Raw genomic sequence first — 27,902 nt, 5'->3', positions numbered from 1 at the left:
GAGTTGTGAGCCCACGGCTAGCTGTATCCCTGAACCATTGAGGGTCACACAGAGTAATGGATTTTTAATCCCCGTTGAGATAGTTAAATTTAAAGAGTTAAATTTAATGAACAAAGAAGTTGGACTTCTTAATTATGAGTAGAGGAGTAAGATTTCCTAAAATGATATAGGGATGAGCATTTTTGGAAATCACTGAATTCGGATTCAGAAAAATTTATCTTGACTTTAAAAGGTGCAGAAATGGTTTCTGTGCACATTGGTGAAATCGGTTTATCAATCGGAGTCACGATGAATTTTATATTAATTTCTGAACATGCGGGCTTTGCTTGTCGGGCTTGAACTTATGACTAATGGGCCCTAAGCTGTTAGTGGCCTACATTATAAATAAGTTATTGCAGTACAGAAATTATACACAACAGGTCACAAATTTTTGAAAACCTAGTGATTTTCTCTCAGTAGTGGCCGCCCCCCTTCCCCCTCTGCTCGGCAAAATCCAGTCTGTGAATTTTGAATTACAGTCTGGTTTAACGGATCAAATTCGTTAATCTCTTCGTAGAAACTTCTGATAGATTTTCTAGTGCAATCTATCAGAGGGATTAAATATCCGTTCGTGGACCTGATTGAAGAACAGTTCGTCCATCAGTTCCAGGGATATACAACAAGAGCAGAGAAATCTGTTGGTGTCCAAAATCTCGATTCGAGATTAAAGGTAAAAATTTATAATCGTTATTTAATTTTTACACACACACAATTTAATCGTAAGGTTGATACCCATTATGGAATTGTTCCATATAAAAATTTTAAACTTCCGCTGCACCGGGTATCAATCCTGATTGATCTGATCGCCGCGTTTTCCAACATAGAGACCCGTTCCTCCCAATTCTAGGGAGAAACCGTTTTGCAGGGATTTCCAGTGTCACCATTTTGGGAAATGCTTGATGGGAGCGAGGGTTTGCTTCAAGTGCAAGAAACCAGGACATGTGGTTGCTGATTGTCCAGAGATCCGGAGGCCCGCGAGTGGGCGAGTCTTCGTGATGAAGGCTGAGGAGGCCGACCCTGATACCACCCTGATCACAGGTAATGCTTTACCTTAGAATTTATTTGTGTATTTATGTTTGTGAACTATTTTAAGTGAGAAATTGGTTATACTAAGTGCTAGATTCTTGAGACCATTGGGGAACTTGTGTAAGATTTTGTGTGTTATTGCATGATTTTGTTGGTTATTAACTGCATGCTTAGGAATTTGAGAACTGATTGCATCTGGATGAGCATAGATATAACTTGTGGTTAGGAAACCCAAATGCTACGTTGTAACTGTGGTTTTTGCAGGAAGAATCTTAGTAGCTGGTGTAGCCACCAAAACATTATTAGACTCGGGGGCTGCACATTCTTTTATTTCTGAGGAGTTTGTGCTCAAGTGGGGTATTCAGCAAGAGGAGTTGTTGGTGGGATTCTCAGTTATTATCCCGTCAGGGGAAGAGCTGACCACCAAGAGCTTAGTCAGAAGAATTGAACTTCTCTTACAGTGTCAGACGGTGGATGCAGACCTGATAGTGTTACCCATGCCCGAGTTCGATCTGATTCTTGGGATGGACTGGATGGTGAAGAATGCAGTGATTATTGATTTTCAGCAGAGGTCGGTGTTGGTAAGACCGGAGGGTGCAGAACCTTTTTGGTTTGAGGCAGCCAAGAGTTGGAGGAAAGCCAAGGTCATATCCTTTCTGCAAGCCAAGAAACTCATATCGGAAGGTTGTGAGTCATTCTTGGATAGCTTGACCTTGTCAGAATTGCCAATTAGACCCGTGATTGCGGATGTGGAAGTAGTTTGAGATTTTGGTGATGTGTTTCCGGATGACGTTGCAGGTCTTCCGCCCGATAGAGAGGTTGTGTTCTCTATCGACCTGATTCCAGTAACCGCGCCAATTTTTGTAAGGCCCGAAATTATTTAATTTTAATTCGAGAATATTTAATTTAGGAATATTTATAGTTTAGAATTAAATTCTAATATTTTTAAATGAATAAGGATTGAAATTGAATAAAATCGCTTTTTTGGGGACTGAATTGCAAATAGCCAAAAGTTCAGGGACTAAATTATAAATATGCAATATATATCTAAAATCACACTTACTATTTAGCATATTCACCTGGAAGGATCAGAAGCAAAAGTGAGAAAGCTGAAAACACAAGAAAACACCATTTTTGTCCTGTAAAAGCTTCGATATCTTTTCATCCGGCCGTCAGAATTCAGAATCGAATATATATCTGCGATCACCGCTCCGAGACCTTCGTTTTGGTACAAATTTTATTGAGTTCTTTCATACTTTATTTTTTATGTTGAAGATGGGATGTTCTTATTTCTGATTATATATGTGATTGAGCTAGTACCGGTTACGTATTCTCAGACGGTTCTGAAAATGACTGTTGTTCAGATTTTATATGAATTTCTGAAGCTATTTCGAAAATATCCAATTTCTGATTTGTATTGGACGTGTGATTACATGTTGATATCTTGAAGATTATTAGTTGTATTGATTGTTGGATTGATTTTGATATGGTTTCGGTTAGCGGTTTTTAGCCGTTATGTCATCGGGTCAAGAATTATCAAGATTTTGATATATGTTCAAGCCTATTGACTTAGCTATGCTTTAGATTGAATGATTAGTTGATCTTTGAGCTGATGGTACTTCATTTCAGATTTGTTTTGAAGTGTTCGAACTCGGGAATTCAACGTTCGAATCGGAATAGAAAAGCTTGAGGTTTGAAGTAGTTTGATTGATTGAATTGCAACGACTTCAAACAGATTTTGATACATGCTCATCATGTTATGTTTTCAGATTTGAAGTATTTTCAGACTCGACATTGAAAGGTATAAATGACAGCTAATCCAGATGGGATAGAATACTCGAAATAGTTATGATTTTCGAGTATTCCCTTGTTAATCACATACTTGTTTGATGATGTGCCTTATGTGATTAGATGATTTTTTTGCTTTGCTTGCTTATTTGCGTAGATGTTCAAGATGTTTTACAGTCTTTTATGCATACAGATTATGTTGCATTCATCATGAACTCTAGCCTGAAAAGCAAAGAGGGCTGAAAGTCCTATAGTGCAGATGACGTTTGGAGGACTGTAGTTGAGTGGCACGGAATGTAGATTTACTTCCAGAGCTAGATGACTCACTATAGGTGCACCAAAGTCAGGGGATATGAAATACTTGACGTCACCTCGATTGGGTGAGTTGGTGATTGTTTGAGAATTTTATTTCCCGAGATCCCAAGAACCAATATTCGATTGATATCAGACTTGATAGCCTTTATTTGAAACATGCATTGCATTCATGTTTATTATATTGAATGTTTTGTTGTTTATACTGGGATTTTATTCTCACAGGAGTTATCCGGCTATTGCTATGTTTTGTATGTGTGCATGGAAATAGGTGGGGCAGGAGCTGGTCAGACTCGACGTGGATAGCTCGAGATAGAGTTTTAGCATGAGGACTCGGGTTTTAAGCAAGAGAACATTTTTTTTGAGTTGTTAAACATGTTAGAACACAAACAAGAACCTTTGTATATATGTTTGCGAGTACTCGTTTATATTTTATGTTGTGTATCCTAGATGAAGGGATTAATGTAGTTTACATGTTTATGACTGTGTAGTTGCATAAGAATGCATGTAAATGAGGTTTGAGATTGAATAAGACTTGTATATCTCATGTTTACAGCTTTGCAATGTTTAATTCCGAATTTTTAGTACAGGGCACGGACCCCGTGCCAAGGTCCGTGCAGGGGTCCGGGTGTACTCTGCCTTGAAATCCCTTTGTTGTCGAATTCAGCCTTGGGCACGGACCCAGGTCCAGTAGAGGCACGGACCCCGTGCCTTGGTCCATGCAGGGTCCGGACAAAGGTCCGTGTGTGGTTTGCGCGGGAAAAAAAAAATTATTCTTTTCGCGACGTGTTTTCGCGTCGCCAAATGTAAGGTTTTGCGTCGCCAAATGTCCTGTATTATTTATTTGATTATTAAGCAGACTAATATTCAGATTGAATATTTCTAGCAATTAATTGCCCTGTAAGATTAGATTAGCACCCGAGGTTCCCACAATTTCTAAGGCACCATATAGGTTGGCTCCTACGGAAATGAAGGAGTTGAAAGAGCAGATTCAAGAGTTGCTAGATAAGGGTTTTATACGCCCTAGTTTCTCTCCATGGGGCGCACCTGTTCTTTTCGTGAAGAAGAAGGATGGGAGCCTAAGGTTGTGTATTGATTACCGGGAGTTGAATGGAGTGACTGTGAAGAACAAGTACCCGCTTCCCAGGATTGAGGACCTCTTTGATCAGTTACAAGGAGCCTCCGTATTTTCAAAGATTGATCTTCGTGCGGGCTACCATCAGTTGAAGGTGAAGGAGTCGGATGCGTTTAAGACGGCCTTTAGGACTCGCTATGGTCATTATGAGTTTCTTGTGATGTCGTTTCGCTTGACAAACGCGCCCACGTTCTTCATGAATCTCATGAACCGCGTCTTCCAACCATATTTAGATCGGTTTGTCATTGTTTTCATTGACGACATCCTCATCTACTCCAAGGACCGAGTGGAGCACGCCCAACATTTGAGGACAGTTCTTGAGTTGCTTCGAGATCGGAAAATGTTTGCTAAGTTCGACAAGTGTGACATTTGGTTGGATAGAGTAGCATTCTTGGGTCATGTAATCTCCAAGAGTGGTGTAGAGGTTGATCCCTCTAAAGTTCAAGAAGTGAAGGAGTGGTCTATACCTAGTAATACATGGGAGATTCGCAGCTTTCTTGGTTTGGCATGCTATTATAGGAAGTTCATCAAGAGCTTTTCTTCCATTGCAGTGCCCTTGACCGCACTGACCAAGAAGAATGCTAAGTTTGATTGGTGTCCGGAGTGTCAAGAGAGCTTTGACGTATTGAAGACAGCTCTCACGACAGCGCCAGTTTTAGCCATGTCATCTGGGCAAGGTGACTTTGTTGTTTACACGGATGCTTCTAAGATGGGATTAGGCATGACGTCTAAAATCTAATCTACTAAATCGCATCAATTAATTTAATAAATATGGAATTATTATTATTTTTTAAGTTTAATTGATTAAAATTCTTTATGTGAATTATGTGTTAATAAATATTTTTAATATTTATTCAAATGATTTTATTTTACTAACTATTTAATTAATATTTTTAATTGTTTAGGTTTATCTGTCCAAATGATTTTATTGTGCAATTTAAATTGTTTTAAATATTTTAAAGGTTTAAGCTTGCATATTTAAATGATTTTAATTGTTTAGTTTATTCATTTAAATGATTTTTACTGTTTAGCTTATTTATTTAAATACTTTTGATTGCTCAACTTATTTATTTTAAATAACTTAAATTTTGCGGTTAGTTATTTTAAATTATTTTAAATGTCTAGCTTATTTATTTTAAATTCTTTTAACTGTCCAAGTCGTTTTAAATATTTTTATTCCGTTTGTGTATTTATTTAAATTACTTTTAAACATTCGTCTAGTTTGTTTAAATTATTTTAATCGCTCTGTTTATTATTTAAAAATCTTATTTATCGTTGCGACATCAAAATATTTAAAGTTTTGATTTTAATTCCTAAGTTAGTGCTTAAATTCCTTCAGATGTTATTTGTTTAATTATTAAGTTAATTATTCTTGAGATTCTTGAGTTCGGTGACTTCTGGTTCCGCCATACGACGATGGTGGATTTCGGCGATAAATTCCTAGATTTTATTTCAAGAATTTTAAGTTGGGATAAATGAGGAAAATAGATGAAAGTTTAATTTTTAGAATTTTCCAGGTGTCAAAAATCATTTTTATTGCATTTTTAGCTTATTCTAACTTTTTTCAAAAGTTAGAATTTTCATAAACCTGGATTAGTAAAACCCAATATAATATTTTTTTTTTTAATTTGGAGTTTTAAACTTAGGAATTTTATTAGTGTAAGTTAGTAGGCAAAAGTTGTAGTACTTTAAAGTTCTATTTTTTTTAACTCACTCACACACCTATCAATAGACAGATATACCAATATACACACACATATACACTTAAACTTAAAATACAACTCAATTGTAACCCTATCCCCAAAAGAAATCTTTCTCTCACGCCTCACACTCTCCCTCACGTTTCTCACTCCCTCACCTAACCGCTCCATCGCTCCTTCCTCCTCCAAGCTTCTCCGACCACCGCCACCGTCCAGTAGCCTCCATAGCTGGCCAGAGCTCAGGTTTAGGAGGTGCTGTAGCTGTGTAGCCGTGTCCTAGCAGCCATTTTTCTCTTTCCATCGGTTTGTAGTGGTTTCTTTTGGTTGAGGCAAGTATGAGCTTCCATTGGGCTCCAAGAAAGCTATTTAATTTTCTTTCTATAGTTCTTGTTTAAATTTTGAGATGGTTATGATTTTGGCATTGTGGTGTTTGATTTTACTGATTTCCAGAGCATGTTATGTTCAAAAAAATCGAGTTATGCTCATGGCTTGAAGTTCAAGGAGTTGTATGGTGAATTTAGGTATGAGGCATGTAGAGTTTGATTCATATCGAATTTTTTTCAGAAAATTTCAGAAGTGTCGTGGCCTAAATTCGAAATGTTCATTGTGTTTTGATTGAGTTTTGATTGGTGTCTTGAGTAATTCATTGAAAAACCATGGGTCTCTTTGATTGTCCAAGCATTTGGTGCATGTTGGTGTGTGTTTTGCTAATTTCAAAGAAATGAGTTGTGGTGTGGTTGGAGGGCTGCCTAGTGATTGTATAAGTCCTAAGAGATGGTGTTGAATGTTGCTAAGGGCTGGAAATGGGTTAGAGTTAAGGTAAAAGAAGTATAGAGTTGGAATTGGAAGTAGAAGTAAAGTAGAGTGTTGGATGCGTTGTGAAAGGGTGTCTGAATTAGGGGCAGGGGAGACATCAAATCAGGTCTGGTTGTGTCATGGTCTGGTCCTAGGTCAAGGTTATGATGTTTTGGTCGCGTTTGTATAAATTAGGCTCGTTTCGGTTAAGATTTAGATAGGTTAAGGGTCATTTAAGTTGAAGGGTCGGAGCAGAAATTTTAAGAGCAAAGTCTATGCTGTTAAGTGATTGAATAAACTGAACGTGTTGAGCAATAATGGATGGGTGAGGCCTGGTCCTAAGTTAAATTTAGGATGTGTTGGTCGTGTCGGTTATTGGGAGCGAATCGAGTTAGTATTGGTCAAGTTAGGAGTTTCTCAAGTTGAGGTGTCTAGTGCAGAATTTTTGACAAGTTTAAGGGGCTGACCGGAAATTGTTTTTGTTTGGATTTCTTGGGCTGTCAAATGAAGTCACAAACTGGTCCTATGGTTAGTTTGTAGTGTTTGGAGAGTGTCGGCTTGAGCGGGGTCGAATTCGGTTAATGTAAGGTTGAGATAAGGGCTTTTCGGTTTGATTGCTCGGGTTATGCCTTGTTTGTGAGAATTAGAGCTAAGGTTCGGTATCTCCACCTAGGGGCAGACACTCTCTCACCTAAAACCCACAATTTTGTGTTGAATTTTATTTCCTAAAGTTGCATACTTGTGTGCTTGAGTCTCGTCTTTGAGCCGAGCGAATGTTTATAAAGGGAGTCGTTTTTATTCATGCATGCTAAGTATTTTGAGTCGAGTCAAAGAAGGAAAAAGAAAATATTTTTTTGAACGAAGTGAGTTGATTGTGACAAGACAGGGTATTGATGGGTTAGGGGATGTCTCACTCACTTGCCAAATAGACGGGTAGAACGAGATCGGGAGACCTCCCGGGATCCCTAACAAAATAGACGGGTAGTGTGAGATCGGGAGAAATCTCGAGATCCCTACCAAATGACAGATAAAGGGGTAAGTCGCGTTGGGAGAAATCTCGGCGTCTTGCCGGCATAGTGCACTGCATCCATTGATCGATAAAAAACAGAGGGTCACAATTCAAGGATCTAAGTTCTCAGAAAAGAAAGTAAAGTTCATGGAAAGTTTATGAAAGTCTCATGTTCAGTTTCATGATAAGTTAAGAAAGTTCAAGAGTTTCATAGCGTGAGTTGGCGTGTGTTCATTGTTTACAGGTTTTCTCATTCTCTTGTAGCATGCGCATTTTTTTTACAGTTTAAGTTTCAAGTATATTATGTACAGTATTTTGAGTATTACTGCAGTTACTTTAAACCCTTGTTATTACACTGTTTATACTTGCTGAGTCATTAGACTCACTATGCTTGTTTGGTTGCCAGGTGAGGAGGAGTATCTAGAGATCGAGGGGCAGGATCATCGGGGTTGAGGTTGCCGGTGGTGCAAGGCCCTATGACCATTGCTACTTTTAAGTTTCCGCATAAGACTAAGCTTGTAATAAAGAATTTTAGCTTGAGGACTTTCAGTATTAGCTAGGATGTATTTTCCCTGTGCTTAAACTTTTAGTCTTGCAATTTGTTATCGATATTTTTGAACCATGTGGAGGTTGCCTTTCCTTTCGGAGTTTATGATTATCGCAGTATGGATTCCTTTTTACCGCGCTAATTTCTTTATATTAGAATTGTTGCTTGCGATAGGGTGGCTTGATTACTTACAGACAAGTCATGGCAAATTTTTTTTAAAATCCGTATTTTCTTCTCATTAATTTTAAGCTTAGAGGTTATGGACGTTTCATTAGGAGCAGTTCTTATGCAGCGGGAGAAAGTGATTGCCTATGCTTCCAGACAGTTGAAAGGACATGAGAAGAATTTTCCTACTCACAATTTGGAGTTGGCCGCCGTAGTCTTCGCACTCAAGATTTGGAGGCACTATCTGTATGGGGAAAAGTGCAAGATCTTTACGGACCATAAGAGCCTCAAGTACTTCTTCACCTAGAAGAAGTTGAACATGAGGCAACGAAGATGACTAGAGTTGGTGAAGGACTACGACTGCAACATTAGTTACCATCCGGGTAAGGATAATGTCGTTGCGGATGCCTTGAGTAGGAAGGCAACAATAATTTCCTCCTTGTCAGTGTCTAGACCTTTCCAGTACGAGATTCAAAGGTTTGATTTGGAGTTTTATGTCAGGGGTAGAGCGCCCCGATTATCTTCATTGACACTGGGGACTACACTGTTTGACCGTATCCGTGTTGAGCAAGCTAATGATGAGCAGTTAGGTAAGTGGAGACGAAGAAATGAGGAGAGGAGTAGTGGTTTGTACTCGGTGGTTGACGGGATTGTGAAGTTCAAAGGACGGTTTTGGGTGCCTGCAAGTGATTCTTTGTGAACTACGATCATGTCAGAGGCTCATGCGTCGCCGTACTCCATCCACCCAGGGAGTACGAAGATGGACCGTGATCTTCAGTAGTTATATTGGTGGCCGGGCATGAAGCGATATATTGCTCGATTTGTGGCTGAGTGTCTGACTTGCCTGCAGGTTAAGGCGGAACATCAGAGACCCGCTGGTTTGCTCAAGCCGCTCCCCATTCCCAAGTGGAAATGGGAGAATGTTAGGATGGAATTTGTTGTGGGTTTGCCGAGGACAGTGAGGGGTTCAAATGCCATTTGGGTTGTTGTAGACTGCCTACTAAGTCAACGCACTTTCTATCAGCAAGGAAGAACTACTCCATGGCTCAGTATGCGGAGTTGTACATCCGTGAGATAGTCAGAATTCATTGTATCCCTGTCTCCATAGTGACTGACCGAGACCCAAGGTTCACTTCGTCGTTTTGGAAGACTCTTCATTCAGCGTTAGGGACGAAGCTTCTGTTTAGCACAACATTTCACCCTTAGACGGATGGGAAATCCGAGAGGGTAATTCAGATATTAGAGGATCTTTTAAGGGCTTGTGTTATTGACTTTCCGGGCAGTTGGGAATCGATATTACCTTTGGTGGAGTTTGCGTTTAATAACAGCTATCAGGCCACTATGGCAGACCATGTAGATCACCGGTGTTGTGGACCGAGGCCGGTGAGAGATCGGAGTTAGGACCGGAGATTGTACAGCAGACAGCTGAGGTGACAGGATGAGGAGTGCTCAGAGCAGACAGTTACGCTGATCATAGGATGAGAGACTTGGAATTTTCGGTGGGAGATCACGTGTTTTTCCGAGTGGCTCCTATGAAAGGCGTGATGAGGTTCAGAAAGAAAGGGAAGTTGGCACCTAGGTTCATTGGACCTTTCAAGATATTGGACAGGGTAGGGGCATTGGCGTATAGAGTAGCCTTGCCACCTAGCCTTGATGTCCATAATTTCTTCCACGTGTCGATGTTGAGGAAGTACATCTTGAATTCATCCCATGTGCTCAGTTGTGAACCTCTTCAGTTATCTTCCCACATGACGTATGAGGAGAAGCCCGATCGGATTCTTGGAAGGAAAGAGAGGAGGCTTCACAACAAGTCGATACCAATGGTCAAGGTTGGTTGGTTGCATCATACAGATGAGGAAGCTACATGGGAGTCAGAGGCTGACATCAGGACTCGCTACCTGGAGCTCTTCGGTAAGCTTTAATTTCGAGGACGAAATTTCTTTTAGGGGAGGAGGAATTGTGATGCCTAAAATCCATAAGATTAAATTCCATGCCTAAATTAGCTTTAATGTTTGAAATTCTAAAATTCATGGTAATTTAAATTATTTAAATCTCCTTGGAATTTAATTGTGTTGATATTTAAATTTAATTGCTTGAGATACTTGAATTGGTGACTTTCAGCTTCGGCACGTGGCAAAGGCGAACACGGCGGGAAAATCATTCATTTTAAATTTAGGTGACAAAAATTCTTGAAAGATGAGGAAAATAAAATAAAATTTTTATTTTTAAAACTTTCTTGTAAAGAAAAATCGCGTAAGCGCATTTTCGCGCATAATTCTTTAAATTTTCCAAATTCGTCTTTTTGGACCCGGACAACTGAAATTTCATTCTTGGCATTTAAATTTAAAGATTTTAGAATTATAAATTTTAATTAGAGGAAATTCTACAAGTCAAAGTTGTAAAACCTAAACTAGCACTTTTATTAGTTAAAAAGCACTTTTTGGACTTGCCCTACACTCACACACTCACACCTATACATACACTTAATATATCACACAAAAAATTAAACCCTAGCCCTCCATACCCCATATCAGCCGCCACCCCCTCCATTTTTCCCCCTTCCTCACGCTACTTCACCTTTCCAACCAAGAAAGCCCCTCGGCCGCCCCTTCCTCCTATTTCCTTGCTGCCGGCTGACCTTCCCTGCCTCTAGCCGCCGTGTTGCCACCCCGAAGCCACCTTAGGAAGCTACAAAAACTGCTGTTCGTGACCTACAACGGCAGCCGCCCCTCTCTTCTCCCATGTCTTGCAAGATTTAGGAAAGAGTTCTTCTTCTCTCTTTAAAACCCAAGTATAGATTATATATTTTAAGGTTCTTGGCCTTACTTTGAAATTTCTACAGAATGAACGTGATTTTGGGTGTGTGTGAGTTCCGTTTCAGCAGGGCCAATAGGTTGTAGGGTTGGTTTTGCATAATTTAATTTCTAGCTTACATAGTGAGCTTGTATGAGCGATTTACTTGCATCTAAATGAGATTTTGTATGATTCGAAGGAAAAATCAGAATGCATCATATTGAGTTGATCCATTTTCGTGTGTGTTTGGTTGGTTTTTAAGCCCACATGATGTTGGTTAAGTTATGTATTGCATATGCTTTGAAATGAAGTAAATCGAATTGAGTTGGCGTTTGAATTGGAAATTTTGTGTGAATGGATGAATGGAGTTGAGGGGCTGCCATGGGATATTCATGGGGTTAAACATGTGTATTTGGATATGTTAGAGATGGGCTATAAGGCTGGTCATGGAGTAACTAAGTTGGATGGCCGTTTAGTAGAGTTTTGGAAGGCGTTGGGCTAATGTTTTGGGCAAAAAGGGAGAAGTAAAGTAGCGTCGGGCCAGAGACTTGTCCAAGGGCCCTAGCTGGTTGTCTAGGCATATTTACTAGTTGTTCTCGTGGGTTTTGAGGTGCAATAGGTTGAGGGATGAGCTTGGGAGTCCCTAGTTTCAAGTTGTCCAAAACAGAATTTTTTCCATCGCGTCATGTCTCGGGGAAACAGGTCTTCTAGGGTCGGTTTTAAAGGTCTGGACAGGGGCTACCTCTGATTGTTTTAATTTATGTGATGTTAGGATCGTGTCGGGGAAAATTGGGCCTATTTCGGATAAGAATCTATTAAGTTATGTGCGTTTTAAGTTGGAGTGTCGTGAACAGATTTTTCTATTGTCTATGGGCTGTCCGAAAGTCTAAATTGTTGGGGTTGTTTGATCCATTATAAAAATGTAAATACTGGTCATAGGAGTATTTTAAGGTGTGTTTGAGGTGTCGGTTCAAACAGAAAGCCTTTTGAATTTAATAGGATGAGTTATGGATCTTATGGGTTAACCGCTCGAGTTAGGCCTTTGTGAGCGTAAACTTAAGTGTAAGGAGAAAAGCCTTTAAGCTGAGAGTGCTCCCATACACTCCAATCATACATAAAATTCATGTTATGCTATCTTTTGAGTTTATGTCATTTAAATTATTCAACGCCCATTTATTCGCATGTGTGACTTCAAATTCATGCTAGTCCCGAAGTCTTATTTAAAGAATGCTTGTAAATATAAATGTTGAAATGAGAAAATGATGAATGAAAGGAAAAGTTAAAGAATGAAGTGAGTTGGTTGTGACTTAGACGTGCAATGATGGGTCAGGGGATGCCCTGGGTCACTTGCCAAAATGAGACGTGTAGATTGGGGTCGGGAGATATATCGGCTTCCCTACCAAATTAGACGTGTAGATCGGGGTTGGGAGAAATCTCGACTTCCCTACCAAATCAGAGGGGCAATGTGGGGCCGAGAAGAACTCGGTTTTCTTGCCGACATTGTATACTATAGCCATTGATCGATCAAAACCATAGTCACAATCGAGGATACGAATTCAAAAGTAAAAGTAAAGGATGAATGAATCATGAATGTGTTTTTTTTTATCGCATATTGTTATTGTTCTTACTTCGAGAATATTATGACATTTTTCCCTCTTCGTGAGAGATTCATATGTGTACTAAGTATTATTTTTAGTATTGATGCATTATTTTGAACCCTTGCTGTATTATTTAAATTTTGCTGGGCTTTTAGGCTCACTACTATACTTGGTGCAGGTGAGTATGCAAACGAGGTTGCGGGACAGGATTTCCAGGGTCCGTAGGTGTTCGGTGGAACGCCCTCGACCGTTGCCGCTCTTTTCTTTCCGCATATTGTTATTGTAATAAGTAACACCTGTGTATGTTGATTCCTTTCTAGTAGAAGAATGTGTTATTCCCTGAAATTATGTTTAGTATGTAAACTCTATTTTTATGTTTTTCGTCCGGTGTCAAAATAGTTACTGTTTATGCATGCTTTTGTGTGATGTTCACCTTGGGTTGAGGTTTATCTTAAATTGTTGTTTGTGACAGGGGTTTATTATTCAAACAAATAGGTCATGCCAATTATTTTTTTAAAATTCCGTATTTTCTTTATTTATTTAAAAGTTAGAAGTTAGGGTTGTTTAATAAGTAATATCTCATATCATATTATTTTCCTCCAATTATACAATGAGCAATAGGATAAATACCTTGTGCAAGGTTGGACAATAAATCTGACGCCTCCAACTCATTTATATCATTATTGGATCCAGGCATACCAAAATATGCATGTCATATTCAAATATCGTAATCAGCTACTACTTCTAAAGTTATTTTTGGAGAACCACTACGACCTGCATATTGGCCCGCTGTAGTAGTCCGATCTCATTTTACAAGATTAAGAGACTTAAATGTGATTAAGGAATTGATTAAGAGAATAACTTGTAAAATGAACTCGGACAGGATCGGACCGTCCGATCTAAGAACGGAGCGTCTGAACCTGTTTCTAAGTGTCCAATGAGGTGTCAAGTTGGAGCTGACGTATGGAGGAGATCGGAGCGTCCGATCAGCTGTCGAGACAGGTGTTAAATAGATGGTGACACGTGGTATGCCATGCAGATCGGACCGTCCGATTACAAAGAACAGAGCTTCCGATCTATGTCTATAAATAGGGGCGGATTTGACCATTTTTGAATCATTCCAATCCTCTCCTCTCCCGTAATGACTCTATTTTAAGGGCTTCGGGACTCTTTATTTAAGAGTTGGAGTAGGTAGTAGTATTTTTTTAGTTAGCGGACAGTGTCCGTAGTAGTGGCCAAGCAGCGGAGCTTTGGTGAGGTGTCCAGGGGTCGTAGCAGGGTTGTGCCAAATTTTTTGGGCATTCGACATCAATGGGCTGACGACGGACAAAGGTATAGCTCTGGCTCCTTATAGAAAATATGGAGTATTCTATAGCTTAATTAAGGCTTTTAGAGCATGTTAGATAATTTATGGTTATTATGTATTGTAGTACTGCTTGGTAGGCTTGGAACCTAGATGAGAGCTTCTAGGATCTGTCTTAGAAATATACAATAATAGTGTTCGAGATACCCTGACTGAGTATGCATGTATTATGTGATGCATGATTTATATGGCATGATTTTATTTGCATATATTATGACATGTTATTATGCTGCATGCATGATCATCTTGAGCTTGTATCTTTGTGATATCCTGTAGTGAGTGTTTACCCTATCTTGTTAGTGGATGGTTGGACACATGGACTTGTGTCAGGTCACCATCAGTTGGGTATGTATGTCACCTCTTAGAGCGACGACACATCGTGCTACCTACCCAGGGCTCAAGTCTGTTCTTGATCAGATATTCTTGACCTTGTGTCTTGGTACCCGTACATTTGCATTCATGCACATAAAATATTTGTATACTCATACTCTCATGATGAGCATTTTATGCTCACATCCTCGTACTGTTTTTGGACACCCCTTTCGATGGGACAGTTGCATGTAGTTTTCTTAGATATCTGGAGATTAGGTGGTGAACAAGGCAGGATTGCATGGTCAGCCACTAGATTTTACCATGCTTGTAGTGACCCTTACCCGGATCACCTACTAAACAGAACTTAGGCATGCAATTAACTTAATTAAACAAAAATCATAATTCAACTGCAAAAACCATAACATTAATACAATCCCAAGAAAAGGAATCTGTAAATATCCAAAACAACAGAACGAAGCTCCAGCTGATCAACTACTGCCTAGCCCCTCTTGGATCCACCCGCCTCGTCCAATCGCAAACCTGCCCCATGGAATAGGGTGTCCAGAAACACAGAGTACGAGACGTGATCATAAAACGCTCAGTACGAGAGTATGAGTATACATGCATGCAAAGTGAACTCCTTATAAACTCGAGGTCAAGTATCAGATAACAGTGACAGACCGGGCCCTGGTATATAGCATGTTGTGCCGTCGCTTCAGGAGATGGCTCCCATGCCAAAATACCAGTGGATATGCCGGACCCAAATCGATAGAAGTCCAACCACTAACAGGATAGGGTAAAACCCTACTATAGACATCTCGAACGAGATAGCTCAATATGCAAATGTATGCAGTATAAATCAATGACATATAAATCATGCAGTCACATAATACATGCATACTCAGTCAGGATATCTCGAACAGTACTTTCGTACCTCAAATACTAGGCTAGTGCTATCAGCTCTAGATCCACGCCTATAATCCACACTACACTGCCAAATGATACGAATATCATTATAGTGCTCTAAAAGCCTTAACTAATCTAAAGCATACTCCTAAATATTTTTAGGAAGAAAAAGCTATACCTTCGTCCGTCGTTAGCCCTTTGCTGTCGAATGCCTCAAAACTAGGCCACAGCTTCGCTACAATGCCTAAACAGCTATGCCACTTCCGGATTCCCAACGGGACACCTAGAATGCCCTAGATCTAAGCTGGAAGACTGAAGAAACTAGAGAGAAGAGGTGATCGGTGTGCTCAAAACTGAATCTCGGCCTTCCTATTTATAGACGGAGTTCGGGCCGTCCGAACATGTTCGGATCGTCCGAACCCAATAATACATCATTGCTTATGTCAGCATAATGACTTCATCCATGACGTCTGTCGGCAGAACAATCAGAGCGTCCGAACCCTCTTCGGGTCGTCCGAACTCTGACTTCGGAGCCTCCGAACTCAACATCGGAGCCTCCGAACTCGACAACCCTCTAACCATTATCGAGCGTTCTGAATCCATTTCCGAACTCTGCTAATCCATCTGGGACTCCCTTAATCATGTTTTATTACATCTAAACATGATCGTATTATAAATAACTCAAAAATCAATAATTCTGGATACGGGTTACTACAATGCTGGTATTAATTTATTCTAGTTTCTGCAGTTTATCTGTAGTGACCCGCATCGGAATCACCTACTAATTAGAAACTTAGGCATGCAATTAAACAATAAATAATCATAATTAGAGATAAACTACGGAAACTAGAATAACTTAATATTAGCATGGTAAAATCTAGTGGCTGACCCTGCAATCCTGCACCTCCTAATCTCCAGATCTCTAGGAAAACTACCTGCAACTGCCTATCGAATGGGGTGTCCAAAAACAATAGTACGAAGACGTGAGCATAAAAAACCCAGTACAAGAGTATGAGTATACAATATTACATGTGTATGTATGAAAGTGTACGGGTACGAAGTCAAGAATATCTGATCAAGAACAGACTTGGGACCTTGGTAGGTAGCACGTTGTGCCGTCGCTTCAGGAGGTGACCTACATACCCAACTGATGGTGACCTGACACAACTCCATGTGTCCAACCATCCATTAATAAGATAGGGTAAACACCCTACTACAAGATATCACAAGGATACAAGCTCAAGATGATCATGCATGCAGCATAATAACATTTCATAATATATGCAAATAAAATCATGCCATATAAATCATATAAATCATGCAACACATAATACATGAATACTCAGTCAGGGTATCTCGAACAGTACTATCGTACCTTTCTAAGGCAGATCCTAGAAGCTCCCATCTAGGTTCCAAGCCTACTATGTAGCACTACAACATATAATAACCATGTATTATCTAACATACCAAATATCATCTATCATGCTCTAAAAGCCTTAATTAAACTATAGGATACTCCCTATTTACTATAAATAGCCAGAGCTATACCTTCATCCGTCGTCAGCCCGATGATGTCGAATGTCCCAGAGCTTGGGCACAGCCTTGTTATGACCCCTGGACACATCGCCAAAGCTCCACTGCTTGGACACCACTCCGGACACTGTCCGTTTTAAAAATATTACTTCCTACTTCAACTCTTTAAAAAATTGTCCCGAAGCCCTTAAAATAGATCCATGACGGGAGAGGACAGGATTCATTTTGCATTTGTAATGAGAAATCTCGGCCCTATTTATAGACAGAGTTCGGATTGTCCGATCGCCAGTTCGGACGGTCCGATCTTTGCATGATATCCACATCGCATGCATGCAAGTCGGACGGTCTGATCCCTCTTCGGATCATCCGATCGGGCCTAGTGATGTCAAACATGACATCATCCATCTGACTAGATTTTGACATCTGTCCAATAGAGTTCGGACCGTCCGATCTGTAAGAGTAGGTGCCCATAAGGCCAATTGTTGGCAGGACATTATTGACTCTATGAACAAACAATCTTTATTTAATACAATTTATCTTCTATATATGGCAATCTTTATCTCTATATCCATGCAAGCTGCATTGATAAAAACCTTGAATATACTATAGTGCATGAAAGATGAGACATCATTGGATGATAGTCATGAAACACATCTTTATTCCACTGTATATTCTAAATATAGTTCATAGCCGATTAAGTCGCCCAAAAGAGGGATAAGGATCGCTTGATATTGAGACAGTAATAAAATTTGCCTTTATGTTTCATTGGTAATGGACATTGGATGTCCGAAGAATACAGATTGAGACGACCCTAATCCTCTAAATATAAATAATAAATAAAGAATTGCGGAATTTTAAAAAAAAATTTGCCATGACACGATTTAAAATATTGTAAGCCCAACTGACACACTCAGCAATTCAAATCAAAATAAAATAAATACATGATATAAATCCAAATACGATAATTATAGAATCTAGAAAGGGAAGTTAATCCCAAACAGTTGCGAAAAAAATAAACTGTTAAGTTTACATGCCAAATATTCTAAAGCAGGGAAAACACATCCTGCAAATGACTGACAGTGTATGAAATAATACAACTCATAAATAAAAACATCAGAGTTTGCGGAACAACTAAAAGCACGACGGTCAAGGGCCAGCACCCTCGATCTCAGTGAAATACTCCTCACCTAAAATCACTAAGTGTAGTGATCCTAAAAGACTCAGCAAGAATATGGGGGGGGGGGGGGGTAACAAGTATTACATAAATACAAGCACAGACAGATTAAAAATAACTTGTAATAAAATACTTTTGTTCCCTTAACTTAAATAAATGATTTCTGAATGAAAGGAGTGAACATGAATAAAACACATGCATGTCTAAGTCGAACATAAATAACTGAATAAACTGATCTGAACATAGTCATAAATATTTAACTTAGATCCTTGGATTGTGACTCTATGGTTTCGATCATGATCATGGCTGCAGTGCACTATGCCGCAAGGAAGTTAGGATTTCTCCCAACCCGTCTTGCCCATACTTGGTAAGGGAAGCCAAGATTTCTCTCATCCCATCCAAACCCATACTTGGTAAGGGAAGCTAGGATTTCTCCCGGCCCGTCCAAACCCATAAATTTGGTAAGGGAAGCCAGAACGTCTCCCAACCCGTCCAAACCATCACAATCATCTCACTTCGTTCCTAAAAAAATATTTTCTTTCATACTTGAATATGGGACTTAGCATGCATAGGTAAATATTACGTACATGTAAATGTTTGATCGATATTCATACAAATGACTCACATATGGATGACCGGGATGATAATTTAGGAAACAAACCAAAATATGGGAAACTAAAACATAATTTAGCGCTTAAGACAAATTGGAGCGGTTCGACATAAAATTTGTAACTTGCTTGATTCTTATTCAAAAAGTATTCCGCTTGAAACCACGACTCCATGACACTTAGAACTAAGTAGAAAAATCATCCATGGAATTTTATTCTTAAGCAATCATTTTATAAAAATTCCATTTCCGGGCAGCAAGCTTAAGACACTAAAATTCTGAACCTATTCCTTCATAAGCTTATAACCCGACCAAAACTTAACCGAATTAATTCCCGCTTGGCCTAATTACCGGCCCGAGCCCTTATCCAAATTTTGATTTTAACCCCACCTTAGATATACATTACAGGACGTCCCCAACATTCTTAAAATTCTGCTCAAGATTCAATTTCAAACTCAACCAAAACTTAGCAATAAATTTTCCAAGACTCTAGTCCTAGGATCAAGACCAACATTCCACCACATTTCCAGCACCTACAACTCACCTTGAATCACCTTAAACCCAGCTCGAAAGCAGCCCCTCAAAGCCTATCATAAGCGAGCCCCATATCCTCAAAATTCGAATGCACCTCAACTCCATTCCACAAGCTATTTTCAAGTCATCCTAGTTTCTACCATGTGAACTACATATCATCCATGGTAGCTATAAATCACCATCCAAATAAACAAAACAAACACCAAGTGTTCGAACCAAAACATGCATAAAAATCTGGATATATAAGTCGAACCATAAGCCAACAAAATCTGAAAATTCCAACACAATGCTTAAGGAAAAATTCTGGAAAATGTTCGAACACCCCAAACCAAAGAATAATCTGGAAAAAAAAATGATCGAACAACATGCTATAAAGCTCTGAAATTTTGAACCACCAAGATAGGCAATAAACTGGAAAGCGTTCGAACAACAAGCCAAGGCAAATTTCTGAACAAAATTCGAACACCAAGCACGAAGAAAATCTGAGAAGTATTCGAACCATATGCTTATGAAAAACCACCAATCAAATGCAAATCATAAATCCATAAATCATAGCAGCAAACCGAGTCAAATAAAATGCAAGAGTTCTTCGGAAAATCAATCGAAGTGCAGGGCAAAAAAAGTCTTTCAAACAGGGCCAAGAACATGCTTATAAATTTCAAAACTTCAAAAATGCAACACACATCATATAATAATCTACAAGGTGAAGCAAAGAATTCCATTATCCTTGCCTATGCTAGAAAGAAAAACAAAAATCGAAGGACACCAGAGCTCGAAGAGCTGTGGCCGTGATTTGCTAGGTGCCCAAAAGTGAGATGAAACCGAGCTCAAAAGGGAAAAACCAGCTCGTCTAGCTTGCTTGGAGTGATTCACCGGAGAAGGAAATGAAGATTGAAGAGCTAATGAAGAAGAGAAGCGAAGCCAACAGATTCCATGAAGAACAAGGGAGGTCGGCGCTTTGTGTGTGTGTGTGCATGTGTTGTGCGAGTTTTGAGTGTATGTGTGTGTGGCTAGGATTAAATCTTGAACTCAAGTGTATAGGTAGGTAAACCTTAGAAAAATAGGAGTGTATGAAATTCATGAAAAAGTGCAACACACTTTTAAAAAGTGCTAAACCAATACTAGCAATTAGGACTATAAATTAAATCGCACTAAATAAAAATACAAGTTTAAAAATCCTAATTTAAAATATTAAATTTATTTTATTAGTCCAGGAATTAAAATGCTAATTTTTCGCAAAAGTAAAAAATAATAAATTCTAATGCGCGGGAGAAAAAAATATAATATTTAGCCAATTAACATAGAAAGTCAAAATAATTAAAATCATAAATATTAAAGACTGATAAGACATGAACTTAAATTAAGAAATTCTAGGCGTCACACAGATGATGACACATAGTATGTGTTCATTGAACTACTCACGTAGGACTTTCCAAGTGGTTATCAGTTTTTTGAGTGGATGAAGTCTTCATTATGGTTGTACACCATTAGTCCTTATGACCCGAGACAATACTAGGATTTATGTACTAATACTGCACTTTCACCAGTTTACTAGCTCCAGGAGAGCACCACAGTGGCATTGTTGGGTGTAGCTATGATATACATGAGAGTCAGTGGTTGTAGTCGGAAATTCACCGCACATTTATAAACTGTGGATATTTTATATGATCTGAGTAAATGATAGTGTATTCAGTCTCTTGCCAGAGCATGATATATGTTTTAGAGAAATGGTTTCTCTAGTTGTATATACGATATCACTATGCATTATCCAAAATGATATAAAATAGTTATCGAATCATAGGAAATTCTCGATATATCAATGGTTGCCGATTCGATCGGGATATATGAGATGAAGAGATTGTACTGTACGTTAACCATAATCTACTGGTTCTTGCAGACACTATCAGTGATACCTAGGGAATCATGGGATGATGCTACTTGACGCTCTTACCATGATTCGATAGGTCAAATCAAAAATGAGTTCTGACATTTTATGATCAAGGAGTTGATACATAAAATGGGGCTAATAAGGGTAAGCCCACATAAAGAAAAATGTCATGAATTACAAAGAGTTATGAACTCACAGCTAGCTGTATCTCTGAACCATTGAGGCTCACACAAGTACTGATTTTTCCTGTTTCTGTTGAGATAATAAATTCAAATAGTTGAATTTATGATAAACAAATTTGACTGGATCGATAGATAAACTTATAAATAGTTTATAAGAGCTTATAGAAATTTTTGAGAGAAAAGTAATGGTTGCATGATTAATAGACTTATAAAAGTATAAGTTTATCATGAAAAATTATTTAAAAAGTTTAATTAATTTTTTCCGAGTTGTACTTGGATTAAAAAAACCACCCATGAAATATACACACACATATATATATATATATATAAAATATGGTGGGACCATATTTTTATTATAAATATTTATATTATATATTTAAATAAAAAAATTATTGGCCGACACCCAATTTATTGCATTAGATGAAATATTGCAATTGATTGCATTAGATGCAATAATATAGAGGGGCAGTAGTGAGTATGAATTAATTCAGACGGCCATAACATGAGAGGCTCTCCCTCTTTTGCTCTCTATTTTCTATTCGGCCATTCAGAAGAATTGATACGATCAATTTCTTCATTCAATCTCAACACAAAATCTCTTCTATTTTTAAGTGCGATTTAGAAGAGGAACAAGAAATCCAGTCGTGAACCTAATTCGGAGATTGAAGAAAGGAGAAAATCCAGTTGATTGTTCGTAGGGATATACAACAAGAGCTATTTTCAATTTTTCGAAATAGTTGGAGTCCAGTGAATTTGTTCACCGAAGGTATAATTTCATAAACTCCCTACGAATGTTATTTAAATCATACGAGTGTCCAAGATTATTTTGAACGTCAAGATAAAAAATTTTAAACTTCTGATGCGTCTTGGGCACGAGAGAACCGAGATCCAGCAATGGTATCAGAACCGTGTTCTCTATACCGTATGATTTATTTCATATTGAATATTTTTATTTCTAACCGTATAAGAAAATTCAGCAAAATTGCAACGCCTTCAAATTTATTTTTTCCAAAATTTTAATAAAATAAAAAAAATTTAATTTCAGTTAACGAATTGTCGTGATCTGCAATTCGTGAACTTTTGTGAATTGCAAATTACAATTTGATTGCAAATTGCAGCGTGGATTGATTGCAATTTGAAATTGCTTTGATTGCAACTGTGGGTCATATAATTATGATATATATAGAGAGAGTTTTGTTATGTTGTTTACTTTTCATGCTCACCTAATGTGCCCAATATAAGGTGACATTCTGTAAGGCCCGAAAATATTAAGTTCTTAATTACGGGATTTAAAATTTAAATTCCGAATAAAAGTGAAAATATGAATTTAAGAATATGGAAATTAGAGATTTCAATTTCGGGTCAGAAATATTTAATTTGAGGATTTTTGGATTTTAAGATTTTAATATCCAAAATTCTTAAAGTAAAAGATTAAAAATATTTGAATTGATATTTATGGAATTTAAGATGTAATTCCAAGATTATAAATATCAAGGATTTAATATGAGGATGGAATTCGAGCAAGGACCCATTTGCAAATATTGAGTAGTTCAAGGACTAAAATGCGATAAGATCCGAAATGATTTAATTTTAATTCGAAAATATTTAATTTGAGAATATTTAGAGTTTAGAATTAAATTTTAATATTCTTAAATTATTTAGGATTGAAATTGAATTACATCTCTTGTCCGGGGACTAATTTGCAATTATGCAAAAGTTCATGGACCAAAATGCAATTCTTCTTGCAACTTGATATAGAAAACGTGTAAAGACAAGAAAGTGATCAGAAAAGCAGAAAGAAACCGAGAGAGGAAGAGAAAAGGGTTCCAAGCCAATTTTGAGATTTCAAACATCGATATCTTTTGATCCGTCCGGTAGAATTTTCGATTGAATATATATTTGCGATCACAGCTCCGAGTGCTACGTTTTGACGTAAGTTTTATAAAGTTCTACCATATTTTAATTTTAAGTTGTTGTTAGAATTATGATTTGATTGTATATACCTGTTCTAGCATATACGACGATAGCATATCTAAGACGGATCGTGAAAAGATCGTCGTTTGAACATGTTTTCGATTTTTGAAAGAATTGTTGAAATTCTGAAATTATGGGGCTGCATATTTTGAAATTTAGCTGTAGAATTGGTGATGATATGAGATTGATATGATTGTCATATTGATGTTTAAGCTTTTGAAAAGACCGAAATTGTACCGTTATGCCGCCGGTTCAAGATTTTGAATTGATATGCATTCTAAATATCTAGAGCTCATTTTCAAGTTTATTGTGAATGAATTGAATATGAAATTATGTTGAGAATGTAGATATGATGATATTTGAATCGAAAGACTTATCGGACTCGGATAGTTGCGACGTCGGTTTGAATTCCGATCGTATTAGCAAGATTTGAATTGTATAAGCTTTAAAGAATCATCGATTCTGATTGGAATTGATGTTTAGATATGGTATAATCTATTTCAGATTTGAATTGAAGATTATCGAAGTTGAATCGACGAGTTCGAGTTCGAATGACTTGAAGTGTTTGCAGTTGAAAAACACCTTCAAGTAGCACTGATTGAAATGAGCAAATTTTGATGACCGATTTGGCTAGCGTTGAGATGATCAGCATTGGAAACAGATTCAAGAGGTTTGAATCGCGATGAAAGGTCTGAGTTGACATTATTCTTGCCAGGTAGAACAACTCGAGAACGTGGTGGTTTTCGAGTTATCCGGAATCACATACTTAGTTTTTTAAGTGCTCTTATGTGATTCACTTGCTTTTTTTGCTATGAATATTGACTTATGTGTTCAAGATGTTTATCAGTATTTATTTGATTAATGCATACAGATTATGTTGCATTCATCTTGAACCCTACCTTGAATAGCACAAAGGGCAGAATGGCCAAGAGTGCATATAACGTTTGGAGAACTGTAGTTGAGTGGCATGAAATGTAGATTTACTTCCAGAGTTAGATGACTCATGTCACAGAATATAGATTTATATCCAGAGCTAGATGACTCACTATAGTTGCACCAAAGTCAGAGGAATTGAGATATTTAACACCACCTCGATTGCAAGAGTCGGTGGTTAGTTAAAGATTTTATTCCCCGGGATCCCAAGAACTAAGCTTATTGGTATCAGATTTGATAGCCTATTCCTTGGCACATGCATTGCATTTATGCATTAACCTAGAGTTTTCTATGGTTTAGAATATGCAGTTATAAATGCTAGCATGTTGTGATATGCCATTCTAGATATGAATGTTTAATTATGATTTATATGTTATTGCTTTAGATGAATCGTTATGTGTAAGAATTTAAGAGTCGATGATGATTCTATGATCTACTTGTTATTACATGTTTTATGATTTTAGAGTTTTATGGCATATAGATTCCATATGCGTTATTGATGTATATGCATGTCTTTCATACTGAGATTTATTCTCACCGGAGTTATCCGGCTGTTGCTTTGTTTGTATGTGTGCATTGCATCAGGTTGGGGCATGATCAAGCTAGAGTTGTCTTGGATAGATCGAGAAGAGTCATAGCATGGGGTGACTCGGGTTTTAAGCAGATGATATGTATTGTTAATAACATGTTAGAAGACAAAGAATCTTGTACATGTTTCTATTTCGTAAATCCTAGTTTATATTCATGAATTGATGTATTTATGAATTAGGATTTATTTGTCAATGCATGTATATTATTTTGTAGCTTGTATAAGACTAGATGTCTTTATATTCCAATTTTGACAGCATTAAGTTGCAGCAGAATTTCCAGAATTTGGAGCCCGCTCGATCGGGTGACTTTTGCGGATCGAGCGAGGCCTGTGTTTGCAAAAACAGATTATTGATATTTTGGGCTCGCTCGATCGGGTGAGTTTCACCGATCGAGCGAGACCAATATGGATTCAGACCTGAGAGCTGGACTTTCTTGCCCGCTCGATCGGCTGAATTTACCCGATTGAGCGAGGTGCTCAGTTTTTTTTTTTTAAAAAAAAAAAAAATTTAGCTTTGAGTTTGAATATTCTTTTATTGTTCGATTAATTGTTTATTAATTGTTAATTGCCCTAAGATGAGATTAGCAACCCGGGTCCCCACAACAGGTGGTATCAGAGCTTAAAGTCTTGGAATAAGATAGAAGTTGAGCGGGGTAGATTGAGTCGCATGCATTTATATTATTGCATGATATTGCTTTACTTGCTTTACAGAATTGTATGCGACGATGATTGTTTGATTGAACATTGATTGCTTTATCGATATGCGAATTACATGCTTATATGCTGATATGTATGCATGATTTCTTGAATTCATTAGAATAAATGAATTCGTTGCAAGCATGTATTATGTGAAAAGCATGAGAATTTGCAAGCATGTGTTCTATTCAGAAGCATAAGATTATATGTATGTTATACTGCAATTGTATTTTATAATCTCTGCCATATATATTGCTTCTGGTATTGAATAAGACAGATGATGCAGAGAGTATGAGAACCTCAGACAGAACAGAACCGCAAATAGAACAGAACAGTGTTGAGGTAAGTTTTTGAGCCGATGCACTGAGGAGTATGTGAGTTGAACAACTCCAAAGCTATGACTCACCAACTCAGAAAGATACAGAATATGCTATGTCTAGAAATGAGTTGATTTGAAGAGCTAGATCAGTTGTTCAAGAAAAGAATATTCAGATGAACATAGAATCAGCTTGATTTTATATCAACTTCAAGACTTAGCAAGAAGTTGGTGAAGTTGCCAGAAGAAGTACTGAAATTGTTTGGCAGGTAAGTAAACAGAATTGTTTCTTTCCGTATATGCTAAAGAAGATAGAACAGTAAACTTTGCAGACTAGAAGCATAAGTTGATTTCAAGCCAGTACCAGAAGAACGAAATCATGAACCGGTAGTACGAGGCAGAGTTGAATGTTTATTCAAGCCTCACAATTATGATCATCACCTCCACTACAAATTCCATAGCAGTATAGCTATGAAGCAAGAGATGGTGGCAACAGTAGCAAAGATTGAAAGGCTCAAGTTGTATCAGATAAGAATATTACAGGTAAGTGAGTTAATTCTAGTTAACCGCTTATATATTGATTGCATAGTATACAGTCATAGATTAGTGATTTGTTATGCTATAATCCGTATCTGATGAGCCTTTATTCAATATATTTGCTGAGATTTTTGCCTTTGAGTAGAAGAAATGCATTTGAATGATTAGACAGAGAAGATGAAATGCAGACTTGAGGAAATAAGATTGAATATGCATTATAGATATTAATGCAATAACTGAGTATCAGATAAGAATTGATTGATTATGTGCAGTGATTAAGTTAGATCAGCAATAACAATGAGTAGAGATCTATTTGATATGAGTTGCAGAAATAAATTTCTATTATGTCGGTACTGTTTATATCACGATGATCGTGGAAGAATGTCAGTAGAAGTCTAGTCGATATATTGAACTAGTACAGAATTAACCTAGAATTGACAGATATGTCAATGGTTAGAATGTACAGAAATAGTTCAATGACATATATCGATTTTTCTATGACATGAATGCAGTTCTATATAGAGTGGTGTCTAGTACAATGGTTTTATGACAACTTGTATTGAAGAGCATTACGTGAACTGAAGAACTCCAGAAACAGCTAGAAGATTGAGTAGAACAGAGTTATGTAGTACTGAAATGATGATTAATTCTATGAAAATAAGTTAATTCGAAAAGATTATATTCGACTATTGTCTGCTAAGAATTAATAACTGAACTCATGTCAATAGAGAACAAGAAAGATCAGTTACAGTTGAGCGTCATCTTCAATTTTGCTGAAGCTATTACATCATAGAAATCGTGATTCTTGAATTTCTTTCTATCGATTCTGAGGTTTTTGTATTCGACCTCGATCGAGTTTGATGGACTCTTATTTTTTTTTTACTAGAGTCTGATTTGATTCCTTCTTCTTGATTTTTATGATGCAAGTGATATGGTATCACTTAGCAGATTTTATCATTCAGAATATGTAATTTTGGATGATCTTGATTTGAGCAAGTTCCTTTGAGCTGAGATTTGAGAATTTTGATTATTTGATGAATTTATTCAGTGTATCTTGAAGTATTTGGCTCGTAACTGATAGAAATTCAGATTCAGAATACTAGTAAGATTTCTGTGTTTTAGCTAATTGCTGGAATTATTGGGTACAGATCTGTACTTGTTGAATGTTTATGCTTGGCAGATACTTAAACAATCAGAATTGTTGTGATCCAAGCTAAACTCGAATTAGTTTGGACAGATAAAAGCAACAGATTGATTGAGAACGCTAGATTAAGATAAGAGATAAGACAGCAGAGCAGAACAGATGAATGTTTGTGGTGATTAATCGTTTGATTATGCCAGATATTCTAGATATGGAATATCAGATTCTGAAAGAGGCATATTGAAACATATTTAATATTTATTCAGTTGTCTAAACATGTATGCCTTACATGTAGTCATTACTTGGAAAT

The 27,902-nt window shown here is 37.5% G+C and overlaps 2 protein-coding genes and 1 long non-coding RNA gene across 3 annotated transcripts; all 3 read left to right on the top strand.

Moving 5' to 3' along the window:
• The first annotated feature begins 938 nt into the window (after positions 1-938).
• LOC140861617 (uncharacterized) lies at positions 939-1,829 on the top strand. Its single transcript, XM_073264641.1, has 2 exons — positions 939-1,077; positions 1,330-1,829. The coding sequence occupies exons 1-2, from the start codon at positions 939-941 to the stop codon at positions 1,827-1,829; spliced, it is 639 nt and encodes a 212-aa protein (XP_073120742.1).
• Positions 1,830-8,610: 6,781 nt separating this feature from the next.
• LOC140861607 (uncharacterized) lies at positions 8,611-9,958 on the top strand. Its single transcript, XM_073264632.1, has 4 exons — positions 8,611-8,807; positions 9,018-9,192; positions 9,367-9,498; positions 9,845-9,958. Exons 1-4 carry the CDS (start codon positions 8,611-8,613, stop codon positions 9,956-9,958), a joined length of 618 nt encoding a protein of 205 aa, XP_073120733.1.
• Positions 9,959-23,218: 13,260 nt separating this feature from the next.
• LOC140874870 (uncharacterized) lies at positions 23,219-25,005 on the top strand. The gene is made up of 3 exons (XR_012148245.1): positions 23,219-23,338; positions 23,885-24,069; positions 24,899-25,005. It is a non-coding gene; the product is annotated as an uncharacterized lncRNA (long non-coding RNA).
• Positions 25,006-27,902: the final 2,897 nt, after the last annotated feature.

Source organism: Henckelia pumila, chromosome 1, assembly GCF_033568475.1.
Source record: "Henckelia pumila isolate YLH828 chromosome 1, ASM3356847v2, whole genome shotgun sequence".
In the NCBI taxonomy this organism is placed as follows: Eukaryota; Viridiplantae; Streptophyta; class Magnoliopsida; order Lamiales; family Gesneriaceae; genus Henckelia; species Henckelia pumila.
This window is presented reverse-complemented; position numbering and strand designations above follow the sequence as displayed.

What these genes read in the sequence shown, in the direction of transcription:
- LOC140861617 (XM_073264641.1), top strand. Translation starts at nt 939, where the DNA reads ATGGGAGCGAGGGTTTGCTTCAAGTGCAAGAAACCAGGACATGTGGTT. An exon ending in TGATACCACCCTGATCACAG is followed by an intron (nt 1,078 to 1,329) that starts GTAATGCTTTAC and finishes TGGTTTTTGCAG; the next exon opens with GAAGAATCTTAGTAGCTGGT.
- LOC140861607 (XM_073264632.1), top strand. Translation starts at nt 8,611, where the DNA reads ATGGACGTTTCATTAGGAGCAGTTCTTATGCAGCGGGAGAAAGTGATT. An exon ending in ACGGACCATAAGAGCCTCAA is followed by an intron (nt 8,808 to 9,017) that starts GTACTTCTTCAC and finishes GTTTTATGTCAG; the next exon opens with GGGTAGAGCGCCCCGATTAT. An exon ending in AGTTCAAAGGACGGTTTTGG is followed by an intron (nt 9,193 to 9,366) that starts GTGCCTGCAAGT and finishes ACTTGCCTGCAG; the next exon opens with GTTAAGGCGGAACATCAGAG.